Below are 12,705 nucleotides of genomic sequence, written 5' to 3'. Positions count from 1 at the left end.
TGCGGGGTCAAGGGTGAGCCTTGCTGGTGGGAGGGGGCTGAGGAGGAGGGGGGAGGTTGTCTGGGTAGCCAGACAGGCCAGGGTCAGCGGCGGGGGCAGGGGATGTCTGGTGGAGGAGAGGCCCTGCATCCAGGCTCCCTTGGGGACCTGGGATTCCAGGCCCCAAGCCCCTCTCCCCTCAGATCTGGGAGTCCAGCCCATCCCCCCGAATTACAGAATCTGAACCCCTAGCCCCCTTCTCCCCAGGACCCGGGAGTTGGGCCCCTAGCCTCTTCTCTCAGACCTGGGAGTCCACCTCCAGCCCCCACCCCTTCACAACCCCAGAATTCACTACCCCACCCCTCTCCGCAGGAGCGCGGGTCTCCAACCCCCTCCTCCTCTAGGACCCAAGAGTTCAGGCGCCCGGCTTCTTTCTCTCTTCGCAGCCTGGAGGGAGGGGGCTCCTCCCCCGGAACCCAGGAGTCCCCCACCTCCTCTTTAGCCCCAGCTGGAGTCCAGACCTCCAGGGGTTAAGGGGGCGGGGCCAGCTGGTTGCCATGGTGCCAGACTGTTTGGGTCTGCTCTCTGACCCTTGGGGGCTCCCCAGGGTCCGCAGAGAGGGGGAGGAGGACCCAGGCCTGGGGAAAGCCCAGCGCCTACCCCTACCCCAAAGCGGGCCTATGAGCCTAGGGAGTTCATGTCCCCATCAATGCCTTGTCCAGTGACCTTGAACAAGCCCTGACCCTTCTCTCTAGGCCTCAGTTTCCCCAAGGAGAAATCGGTTGGGGGTGGGGGAGATGCTCTGGTCCGGAGAATCTTTAAGATTCTCAGCTTCTCCTCTCCCCTCACCCCCCTCCTCAGGCCCCAGGCAGCCCCGGGGCATGCTGGGAACCCAGGCCTGGGCTCTGGGCCAGGTTGGTGGGGGGGCGGGGGCAGCCTCCTCCCTTCCCCTTCCTCCCCACCTTGGCCTGACTCTCGCCCCCGCCGAAGGGTCTGGGAGGTTGGGAAGGAGGGAAGGGGGAAGAGAGCTGGGACCGTAGACCCGTCTCCGGCCCCCACCTCCCCCTTCCCCTCCGCCCCCTTCCCGCCTCTCCTCCCCCTCCTCAGCAGGTCGCTACCCCAGCCCTGGGCCCCTTCTCAAACCAACCCCACCCTACCCCCAACTCCAGACCTGGCTCTGAGCTGCGAGGGGGAGGGAGAAAGGGAAGGAGAAAGACCGAGAGAAAGGGAGAGGAGAAGAGGAAGGGAAGGAGAAGGAAGGAGAGAAGAGAGACGGGGAGGGGGAGGGGAGGGAGGGAGGGAAGAAGAAAGGGCGAGAGAGGGAGAGAGACAGGGACGGAAGGAGGGAAGGAGACCGAGAGATGCAGAGAAGGAGAGGGAATGAGGAGAGACAGAAGAAAAGGGGGAGGAAGACGGTGACAGAGGAGAGGGGAGAAAGAGACTGAAGGGGCCAGAGAGAACGAGAGAGACAAAGACGGAGGGAGGGAGGAGGAGAGGGGAGGACGGAAGAGAAGGTAGAGAAGAAGAATGAGAAAGGGAGAGAGGGACGAAAACAAGGAGGGCAAGAGGTGAGAGAGGCGGATGGGGGGACAGACAGAGCAAAGGGAGTGAGCAGTGAACACAGGTGCAGAAGGAGCCTGGGGACCAGGTGAGACGGAAGCTAGAAAGAGGGTAAGGAAAAAACGCGAGCAGAGGGAGCAGGATAGGGAGGACGCAGCAAGGTGCAGATGGAGCGCGGGACGGAGACATGACACTGTGCAGGGGAGACACTCCCGCGTGGACAGGCTCTGAGCCCAGGGCTGGGGAGGGTGGCTGCTGAGTCTCACAGCGCCCCCCACTTCCAAGCTGACTTCGGCCAAGTCTCTTTCCCCTCTGTGAGGCTCAGCCTCCTCACCTGCTCACCTGCAAAATGGGGATGCTGACAGCACCTCCCCTCCCGGCCAGGCTGACTGGAGTGGGAGGCGTCGGGGAGAGACCTCTGCTGGGCTCTGGGGTCATACCTGTCATCGCTATAAATGATGCCAAAACAAGGGGCGGGGGGGCGGGAATACCCAGGAAGGCTTGGAGTTTTCATATCCCCTGGCCCCTCAGCCCTGGGCCTGGAATCTCTGCAGGCTGACAGGTAGGTAGGGAGGGAGGGAGCAGTTGTGCCCAATGGGCCAAATTCCAAGACAGGTGAGGTTCCATCCGACTGGCACCCAGGAAGCTAGCTGTGTCGGGCTGTGCCTTCCCCAGGAAGGCCCACCTGGCTGGACTCATGGATCTGAGGGAGGAGGGGGCTCAAGGCCTGGACTCCTGAGTTTGAGGAAGGATGGAGCTAAGGGCTTGGATTCCTGAGATCTTTGGGAAGGAAAGGGCCAGGGGCCTGGACTCATGAGTTCCTTGGGGAGGAGGGGGCCGGGGGCCCGGACTTCTGGGTCCTGGCACCCACCCGTAGAACCGACCTTGCGGGGCCTTCGCCGCACACAAGCTCGTGTCTGTGGGTCCGTGTCGGGGGCTCACCATCACGGCTGAGGCCTCCCCGGCCCTCCCCACCCTCCCTGGCTCTCCTGGCCCCCATCTATCCATCTGTCTGGTCTGTCCACCTGCCGCGCCCCCCGGGCTGAGGTAGGAGGTTGTATAGTTGAGGAGGACACCCAAGGAGATCACTATACGGCCTCCTAGCTTTCCCCAGGCTGCGCCCTGCACGGGACGGGGCCTGGCGGGGACCCCCAGCCCCACACACTGCCCCAGGGACCCTGAGAGGAATAGCTGAGCTGTTTTTCTATCCTTGTCCTGCATCCCCTCCTCCCACTTCCCTAAAAGAGTTTCTCTCTCATCAAGAAATCTCTATTTTGCTTTCTGTTTGTCTCTCCATCTCTGTTGTGTCTGTCTGTTGCACTCACTGCCTCTCCTGTTCTTGAAGCTTCTGAGTCCCTTTCTCTGCACAAAGATCTCTTAGACTCTCTCCATCTCTCTCTTATTGTGGCTTTCTGGGTTTCTGATCCTACCAGTATCTCTCTGTATCTCTGTTTCTGTCTTCTTTGGTCTTCTTTCCTGGCTTCTGGTATTCAGTGTGTCTCTGTGCCTGTTTCCATCTCTGACCCCCAACCCCAACTCACCCCTGGGCCTGTTGGGGCAACCACATACCACGTTGCCAGCCTCTGGGTCCCTGAGACCCTTTAACCTGTGAGGATATCCAGGGTCACAGGTGAGGTTCTTGGGAGCCTGGCGTCTGGCTCAACCACAAACCTGGGGATTGCTGTCCTGACTCGTAACCCCTGACCCCTCACATCCTTCCTCTGGAGCCTGACATTTGACCATCAACTGAAAGCTGACTTCTGACCCCAGACTATGGGCCCCTCCCCCACCCTGCAGTGACCTCACAAAGGTCACTAGCTTCTCTCTGGATGTTGAGACCTTCTATGATGGCCTTGCTGTCTCCTGCCAGTGCTGTCCCATATGCCCTGCTGGCCTTCATAGTTTTCAGGTTGCCCTCCTGGGCCTGTCTCCTCTGTTTCACCACCTACCCTGAGCGCCTCCGCGTATGCCAGATGTTTGCTGGGATGGAGGGTCCTGAGCTCGAGAAGTGCAAGGAGGCCTTCACAGTTGCCTTTGAGAACCTCTCATACAGTGAAATCAGTGAGGAGACCATCCAATGTCCACCAGGGCCCTGGAAAGGGCCCGGAGGGAGGGACCAGAGAGATCTGGAGAGACTCAGAGAGTGGGGCAGACAAACAGAGAGAAACTCAGAGGCAATGGAGAGAGGTTCAGACTGAGAGGAATGACAGGGACCAAGGGGAACAGAAACACAGAAAAGTAGACAGAGATAGAGGCAGAGAATCAGAAGAGAAAAAATAGAGCCTGGGATGGGAGCAGAACTCAGGAGAGGGAGGATAGAGACTGGAGGCAGAGACTCAAGAGAGGATAGAGACTGAGTCGGCAGAGATTCAGAGAGAAGTCGGTGAGGGGGAAGGGGGTGGCAGAGACCCAAGAGGGAGGATAGAGATTAGGGGTCAGAGACTCAAGAGAGACAGGATAGAGATGGGGGTGCAGAGACTCAAGGGAGGGAGGATGGAGACTTGGGGGGCAGAGACTGGAGGAAGGATAGAGTCTGGGGAGACAGATACTCAAGAGAGGGAGGATAGAGTCTGGGGGACAGATACACAATAAAGAAGAGGATAGAGACTGGGGAGGCAGACACTCAACAGAGAAGAGGACAGAGACTCAAGAGAGAGAGGATAGAGACTGGGAGGGGCAGGGACTCAAGAGAGGGAGGACAGAGGCTGCGGGGCAGAGACCCAGAGACAGAATGTCCACATTAGGGATGTGGTTTGGGAGGGATCTTCCTCCACCGAGTCCCTACCTACCTCTCCTACCCTCAGACTACGATGAGAGAAGCCACCTGCATGATGCCTTCACTCAGATGACCCACTCCCTCCAGGAGATGGCGGCTGCCCAGTGTGAGTGAGTGGGGATTAGGGATGGTGGACTATGTGGCCTTTGATCCCCCTAGAAATGGGTATTCAGAGGTGGATTAGAGGGCCTCTGGAGCTCCGCAGTGATGTGGGGAAGCTGAGTGAGCTGGGTTACTGTCAGGGAGAAGGGTGGAACAGCTCTCAGGGGGTTGGGCAGATGCTGGTGAGGAGGAGAAGGAACGGTGCGGAAATAAGCCCAGCTGGAATCAGGTAGACATGGGATCTGACCTGGCTGTGTGGCACGGTCGTCCTGGATATGAAGTTTTGGACATATTATTTATTGCTCCTCTTAGGGCCTCAACTTACCTACCTGTAAAGTGAAACAGTCTCCTTGCCTCCCAGGATGGCCGTGGACCTCAGTGTGTGTGTGGCGGGAGGGGTGCGCTTCCTGGTGAGACGTCTTTCTCTAGGATAAAAATGCACACACACACACACATATGCACATACTCTGTGATTCCACATTTTTGATGTGTGAGGCTATTAGGGGGCAGGAAATCAGTTAGGTACAGCAAAGTGGATAGTTCAGGTGACAGACATGAAGATTCGACAGGGGTGTGGCTGTCCTGGGGAGACAGGCACATGTGACAGCCCTGACTGGGGCCGGTGAGACAGGCATGTGCAGCACAGAAGGTACGTACATGTGGACATGCCAGGGGCCTCAGGGCTGGGGGGACGTGCATAGCCAAGAGGCAGTGTTATCAGTAATCACAGCGCGTCACCATGACCACACAGCACATGATCCCCACAATATGCCAGAGACTGGAATTGTCAGAGGATCAGAGGTGTGAGGAGGAGGCCACAGAGGCCTGTTTATTTGGATAAACTGATAAGCTTTTGTTTCCAGCTCTTGCCCACAAAGCTTTTGGTCAAAGATCCCAAAGAGGGAGATGTTCCCATCAAGGGAGTGTCCAGGGGGCAGCATTAAGAAGACTGGCTGTGAATTCCTCCACCCCCAACGGGAGACCTGAGGAAGTGCTGGAAAGAGGGGGTGCTGGATTCCAAGAAATACCCTTTTCTCCCTGTCGCTCCCCACATAGACTGTGTTATAACAGAAGGTTTTGAAAAGACCAGGAACAAGTCCAGATCTAGGTGTGAATGACCTCGTTTGGGTGGGGTGTGGGATGGACTTGGAGGGCAGAGAGTGGAGGCCAGGGTGAGGGTCTAGGCAAGAGATGAGGAGGCCTGCGCTGGGGCTGGGGCTGGAGCTAAAGCTGTGAAGGTGGAGAAGAGGGGATGGGGTGGGGACAGAGACTCAGGGGCCAGAGCAATGGGGCCTGGGAGTAATGGGCTGTTTGGGGAGAGAGGCAGGAGGGAGGGCTGGAGGTCCTGAGTTCTGGCTCCATGCTGGGGTGGGCCATCCCTGAGATGAGGAGCCTGGGAGAAAGAGCAGGAGTGGAGATAGATGATGAGCTGGGACATAGGGACTGTACAGGGCCCAGGGGATGTTCAGGAGGCAGCTAGGTACCAGAGGGCAGGGTTCAGCTGAAAAGTCAGGGATGCGTGAGACTCTGTCTTGAAGGTGCTGGGGGGCCATAGGAGGGCTGTGAGCGGGGCCAGGGCAAGGTCAGCCCTGGGTATAGAAAGAGCCCTCTGGGGCTGATTGGAGGTTGGACTAGAGGAAGAGAATGGAGGCCGGGAAAAGTCAGTGCAGTATGTTCAGCAGCTATTCATTCAATGTGCCAGGAACAACACTGGGGACACAGCTGGGACCAAAAATGCAAACTGCCCGCCCTTGGATTGCTTATATTGGAGATGGGGTGGGAGGAGACAGATAATAAAAATAATCAACAAAATACTATAGTATATCAGTTGCTGATTTGTGCTATGGAGGAGAACAGAAAGGGAAGGAAAGGGATGATAATTTTAAATAGGTTGGTCAAGGAAGGTGGAAATGAGAAGGTCTAATTGAGCAAAACCTGAACAAGGTGACAGTGAGAGCCTTGCTGATAGTCTGGGGAAAGAGAGTTTCAGCCCAAGGGAGAAGCCAGTGCAAAGGCTTGGGGCCAGTGGGGTTGGAGTGGAGATGACATCAGAGAGGTAGCACGGGGCCACATCTTATAGGTCTTACGGTTCCTTGTAGACCAGTGGTTCTCAAGGCCCAGTGTACATCGGAGTCTCCTGGGAGCTTGTTATAATGCAGATTGCTGGGCCCTACCCTTTGCTTCTGACTAGTACGTTTGTGATAGGGCCTGAAAACTTACATTTCTATCAAGTTCCTAGGTGATGCTGGTTGATGCTGTTTCGAGAACATACTGAGATTGTTTGCTGTGGGCCTGACTTATCTTTTGCTGTTGAGATGGGGGAGCTATTGGAGGATTTTACACAGAGAGACAGGATCTGACTCAGGATTTAACAAGGTCTGTCTGGCAGCCATGTACGACCAGGGCAGAGCAGGGAGACCAGTGAGAAGATGGTCGGTTGTGGCTCAGATCAGCCTCAGTGGTCCAGGTGGGCCAAGGTGAGGTCTGAGCTGAAGAACGTGGGTATGAGAATGGAGGAGAAGGAAGAACAAGGATATGACTATGTGCATGTACGACCAGGGCAGAGCAGGGAGACCAGTGAGAAGATGGTCGGTTGTGGCTCAGATCAGTCTCAGTGGTCCAGGTGGGCCAAGGTGAGGTCTGAGCTGAAGAACGTGGGTATGAGAATGGAGGAGAAGGAAGAACAAGGATATGACTATGTGTCAAACCTGCGTCACGCATGTGAGAGGCTACATCTGCCAGACAGATTTATTTGTATTAATTATCTTCTAAAGGATATCCTAGCACCAACCTTGCGAGGCAGGGTTTCATAGCCCCACTTTCCAGATGGGGAAGTTGGGGCTCAGCTGGAGGGGGAAGACATACCTAGGAGATATTTGGAGATAGTCTGTACTAGATATGTGTGCGTGAGGGGAATGGGAAGAAGCAAGGACATCTCCTGGGTCTCTCCCAGATGGAGGACTGGAGAGATGGACAAGCTGACTTAGAGCTGCCTCTTGGTGGTGGCAGGAGATTCTGTGTTATAAACTGTGGAGTGGCTGGCCTGGTAAAGAGAGGAGGGCAGCGTACCACATGCAGTGATTAGGTGTGGAGCTCTGGAGCCCAACTGCCTGGGTTCAAATGTAGCTATGTAACCTTGGACCATTTCCTTAACCTCTCTATGCCTCAGTTTCTCCATCTCAAACTTAGAGATGGTAATAATAGTAGCTCACCCTTCTATAACAGTCACAATGTGCCACGCACCACTTTAAGCTCTTACAGACATTATCTCATATGGTCATTAAATGGTGTCATTAAATAGTTTGGGATGAAGATGCTTTTATTTTGTACGGCATTTAATTCTCTTCCCCAACCCTGTGAGGAATACACTACTATCATCCCCTTTTATGAATGAGCAAACTGAAAATCAGGAAAGTTAAGCCACTTGGCCAAGGTCACACAGGGAGGAGGGTTTGTGATTGACACCTTAGATGTGAGACAGGTGTGCTCACAAATAGAAGAGCCAGGACTCAAACCCAGATGATCTGAAGCAGAGTTAGTGTTCCTAACATATGCAGCCCTTCTGGGGAGGTTTGTACGACATCCATTTGTGCCCACTGATGGTTCATTTGATATAACCTATGCCCTTTGGCCTGTTTGGAACATTTTGCTCCATCCCTAACTCCCAGAGTTTACTAAACGTATAAACCCACCCCTCCCCACCCCGCTGCCATGGCTCACTTGGTGTATCCTGCACTCACCTTCCCCATGAGTCATTTGGTTTGGCCCACAGATATTCCATGGATGACTCCTTCAACATCCTGGCCTCATACTAGCATCCCACTCTAACCACATCCTCCTGACCATCCTGCCATCTCCAGACCACACTCCTGCTCTGTGGCCAAGGAGAGACCTCTAAGTCCTTTACACCTCATTTTGAACTCATTTCTTGGCTTCAGTGCTCCCTCTTCCCAAGCATATACCCAATGATCATCACTTCGGCTGCTCTCTTGCCAATATCCCCAATTCCCTCCCTTTTTATATGGCTTTAAATCACAGAGGAACCCTTCTCCCCTCTCCATAATGGCTTAAGCAAACTAGAAGTTTATTTCTTCCATATAAAGTCAGTCTTGAGTTAGGCACTTAATGCTAGCATGGCAATCCATTTTCTTGGGGACTCAAGCTCCTTCCAGCTTTTTGCTCTACCATCTAAGGGTATAGCCCTTGTCCTCATGGTCCTATACGGCTGCTAGAACTCCAGCCATCAAAACCCAGTTAGTTTCCAGCAGTTGGATGGAGGAGGGGGAAGGGATCAAAATGATGGCACCACCTTTTAAGACTACTTTTTGAGACTCATATATGACGCTTCCACTTACATCTCAATAGTCACAACTTGGCCACATGACCACAACTAACTGCAAGGAAGGCCAGGAAATGAAGTCTTTTTTTTTGGAGGGTGGGGAGGAGGGTGGCTTTCCCAAATGAAACTCAGTGTTCTGTTGCTAAAGAGAAAATATAGATATTTGGAGGCAACTGACAATCCCAGTATATTAGTTTGCTAAGGCTGCTGTAAAAAAGTACCACAGACTGGGTGGCTTAAACAATAGAACTTTATTTTCTCAGAATTCTGGATGCTAGAAGTTTTAGCTCAGCAGGATTGTTTTTTTCTGAGGCCTCTCTCATTGGCTTGTAGATGGCCATCTTCTCCCTGTGTCTTCACATGGTCTTTCTGTGTGTGTCTGTGTCCTGATATCTTCTTCTCATAAGGACACCAGGCATACTGGGTTAGGGCCCACCTTAATGACCTCATTTAACTTAATCACCTCTTTAAGAACTCTATCTTCAAGTGCAGTCACATTCAGAGGTACTTAGAGTTAGGACTTCAATGTATGAATTTGGGGGGACACAATTCATCCCACAACACCCTGCCACATTTCTGATTTCCAGAACCACCTCCACCACAAGATCAATCCAGCTGTCTACTTTCTTTTTCAATGGAAAAAAGTCACAAAACCTTACAGTTCAGAAGCCATTACAATGGTCAAAACCTAACCACCTACAAAAACAGAGAACAAAAGAAGGAGCAAAAGAGTGGTAAAACGAATAGAGACTCGGGACTGTGGAGAAGTGGTGCGTCTGTGCCCAGTTTAAAGGGAGTGGCTGCTACTAAGCTTCAGCTAATTACTGCCTTAAGGAAATGTGGTCTCTGTGTCACAGCTCTTTCACATTTTTAAAACGAGATGCCAAATATTTTATGAGACTTTCTCTAATTTTATATGTTGGCAACTTTTTTGTTTGTTTGTTTTTTAAAACACTTTCATCCAGGCCAAATATAACACATCCAAAGGGTGGATTTGGGTCACAGGGAACTAGTTGTGGACTCCAGTTCCAGTTGGGTCCTGGAATTTATTCTACACGTATTTATTGAGCACTTTCTTATACTAAGGGCCCTCTTCTGGATTCTGAGGACAGAGCACTGAAGAAGGACATGTTTATTTACTTAAGAGATAGACTTAAATGACCATATATTTAAATACATGCAATTGCAAACTGGTGAGAACCATGAATAAAATGAACGGGGTACCATGAGAAAGAAAAACAGGGAACTCAATTAGATATGTGGTGATGTCCCCTCTCTGGAAAAGTGTGAGAAAGTGACACTTGAAGTATAAGACATGAAGGATAAGTAGGAGTAGGGGGAAAGATGTGCTAGAAACAGAAGCCAGCATGTGCAAAGGCCCGGAGGTGCTAGGGAATGTGGTTCTTTTCATGTTAAGGAAAAGAAAGGTGGGTAGTAGGTATGGGACAGAGAGAGAGAGAGCGAGAACTAGGCCAAACCATGTAGGGCCCAGTATGCCTCAGTAAGGAATCTGATCTTTATCCTCCCCTTTCCCCCCAACGAGATAAATGCAGGTGATGGTAAAAAAAAAAAAAAAAAAAAAAAGATTTCCATCTGAGAGAGACTCAGGAGGGAGAAGGAAAGCGTCTTGGGGACTTATAAGCCTTCGCAGTAGACAGGGTGGAAGGAGGTGAGGAGAACAGAGAATGTGGTAACAGGGGAGACATAAAGGAGGAAAGGGGCTGGGGAAGGGGCACAGACACTGTGACAGTCCTGTTTAGCTATGCCAACCATGGGGAAAGGTCTTTATTACCAAAGTCCCCCTCCATCCTCCAGGGTCCTTTCTGGTTGCCTTTCCTGATGCCGTGGAGAAAATGAAGAATGTGATTATTCAGCTTAAAGAAGGTAAAACGGCCTCCATCTCTCTCTCCTGCCCTTCTCCTCCAGGCACACACACAGTTAGAAAACCCCATTCCTGAGACCCCCATCCTCTCCCCTTGGTCCCATCTGCTGGCTCGATCTTTGAGCCCTTGGTGGGCGGCTCCTGACAAAGTCTTCTTCCCTTCGTGGGCCACACTGGGTCTAGCCCCGCTTCTTCCGCGGAGGGTTTCCTCTTTAGCTAGCTCCTATCTTGGGATATTCCTGACCCAGACTAGCCCCGGACCTCTTCCTGGATCTCTGGTCCCGCGCGTTTTCCTCTCCAGGTGGGCCCAGTTAGTGGACTTCCAGCCTGACCACGCCTCTTCTCTAACTTGGGCCTCCTGACTAGGCCCCGCCTCCTCCAAGGATGCCTAGTATCTAGCCCCTCCCCTCGGTGAAACACACCAAGGCTGGCTCCTCTCCTCAGGGATACGGCCGTCCTGTGTGTCTTCCCCGCCCCCCCACCTCTCCGACCCCCAACTTCGATGGCTAGCAGCAGGCCTGTGCCTGACCTTTTAGTGGAATGCTGCAGACCTAGCCCCGCCTCCCAGGTGGAAGGGAGCAGCAGGCCTACCTAGCTCGCCCCCCCCCGGGGGAATTCGTCCAGCTCCTAACATCCTCTAGAGGAACGTCAAGTAGGGTCTCTCCAGCGACTTCCAGAGTATTAATGCTTCCTCTCTCTCCGCAGTCCAGGCCTGCATCCCTCCCTGCGGTAAGGACTTAATCCAATATTCAGGAAAGGGAAGCGGTCGGGGTAGAAACCTAGGACCTCAGGCAGGAGAGCATGGGTGGGCCTCACCCAAAGGAGGCCAGGAGCCCTGGAGAAAAGTAAGGAAACTAAGGACCGCTCAAAACCTCCTATGGAAGGTGGGTCCGAGAGCCTGAGCAAACCAATGGAAATCCTAAAGAGCAGGGAGTAGTGGGGGTTAACCGGAGAACGCAGGGAAACAGGGATCAGGATTCCACCCGATCGATAGAACCCAGGGAGGCTTAACAGACCTTTAAATTGGTCAAAGGGACAGGGGCTGGGGAAAGGAGATTGAACCCAGTTCCCGCTTCCGCCTCACAGGACTCCAGGAAGCCTCCCGGCGTTTCCGCTGCCGCGGGTGCTACTCCACCGTCTGCGACCTCCCGCTGGACTGCCCAAGTGAGAGGGCGGGACCCGGAGGTGCAAGGAACCGGACGAACCGGAGAAACCGGACCTGAGCGAGGGAGGGGTGGGGCCAGGCTTGGGCGGGGCCAAGGAGGGTGACCTGGACCGGTCTTCAGTTCAGGACGTGACGGTGACCCGGGGTGGTCAGGCTATGTTTTCTTGCGCTGTGAACTTCCCGCTTCCAAAGGAGGAGATCACCTATTCCTGGAAGTTCGCAGAAGGAGGTGTGAGTTGGGGCAGAGCCAGCATGAAGGGTTTAGTCAGGCGGGTTATGCTTCACTGAACGATGGGGAGTCAGAATGCAGAGGGTGGGACTTACGGGAGCTCCACATAGATACAGGCTTAGTGCAAGGAGAGTTTCCCGGGATTTAGGGAAGAGGTCGAGGCTCAGATTGCAAGACCAGGTGTCCGGGGGTAGGTTATGCGTAAGGGTTTAGGGGGCGCGCCTAGCACCCTAGAGCAAGTAGGAGGGAGCGGAGTCAAAGCTTAGGCGGCGGAGCTGTGCGTGAAGGGTCCGCGAATAAAGGCTAAGGGGTGGGGCCAGGACCAAAGAGGGGGTGGTCTAGCTCGGGGACGCGGCTCGCGCGTTACTGTTGGCGAGTCCGAGCTGAGAATTTAGGTCCTGGGCTTAGGGCGGGGTCCCGCTCCTCCAGCCGCTTCAGCCTGAGCGTCCCGCAGCTCCGGACTCAGGACGTGACCTACTTCCGAGATGTGCCACGAGCCGAAGGATACCTGGCGCGGATCCGGCCGGCGCAGCCCACGCACCAGGGGACCTTCTCCTGCGTGATTAAGCACGACCAGCGCCCCCTTGCGCGGCTCTATTTCTTTCTTAATGGTGCGGGCGGGGCGGGGCGGGGCTGCGCTGGGGGCGGGGCTGCGCTGGGGGCGGGGCTGGCG

At 54.0% G+C, this 12,705-nt stretch overlaps 1 protein-coding gene across 3 annotated transcripts in view; it reads left to right on the top strand.

Moving 5' to 3' along the window:
* The window catches only part of LOC103608548, a 14,256-nt gene that overhangs the window by 573 nt on the left and 978 nt on the right, over positions 1-12,705 (top strand). For 2 of the 3 annotated variants that reach the window (XM_008592971.1, XM_008592969.1), the window contains exons 2-7: positions 4,344-4,421; positions 10,572-10,640; positions 11,344-11,367; positions 11,725-11,823; positions 11,925-12,034; positions 12,487-12,643. In XM_008592971.1, the coding sequence (XP_008591193.1) occupies positions 4,385-4,421; positions 10,572-10,640; positions 11,344-11,367; positions 11,725-11,823; positions 11,925-12,034; positions 12,487-12,643 (496 nt within the window). In that variant the 5' untranslated portion in view covers positions 4,344-4,384. Of the gene's footprint in view, positions 1-3,769; positions 4,422-10,571; positions 10,641-11,343; positions 11,368-11,724; positions 11,824-11,924; positions 12,035-12,486; positions 12,644-12,705 lie in introns of those variants that run through there. The other variant, XM_008592968.1, reaches the window with a different exon arrangement.

This window comes from Galeopterus variegatus, unplaced genomic scaffold (genome assembly GCF_000696425.1).
Source record: "Galeopterus variegatus unplaced genomic scaffold, G_variegatus-3.0.2 Scaffold8548, whole genome shotgun sequence".
Classification (NCBI taxonomy): domain Eukaryota; kingdom Metazoa; phylum Chordata; class Mammalia; order Dermoptera; family Cynocephalidae; genus Galeopterus; species Galeopterus variegatus.
Note: the sequence above shows the minus strand (reverse complement) of the source record. Positions and strands in the feature narration are given on the sequence as shown.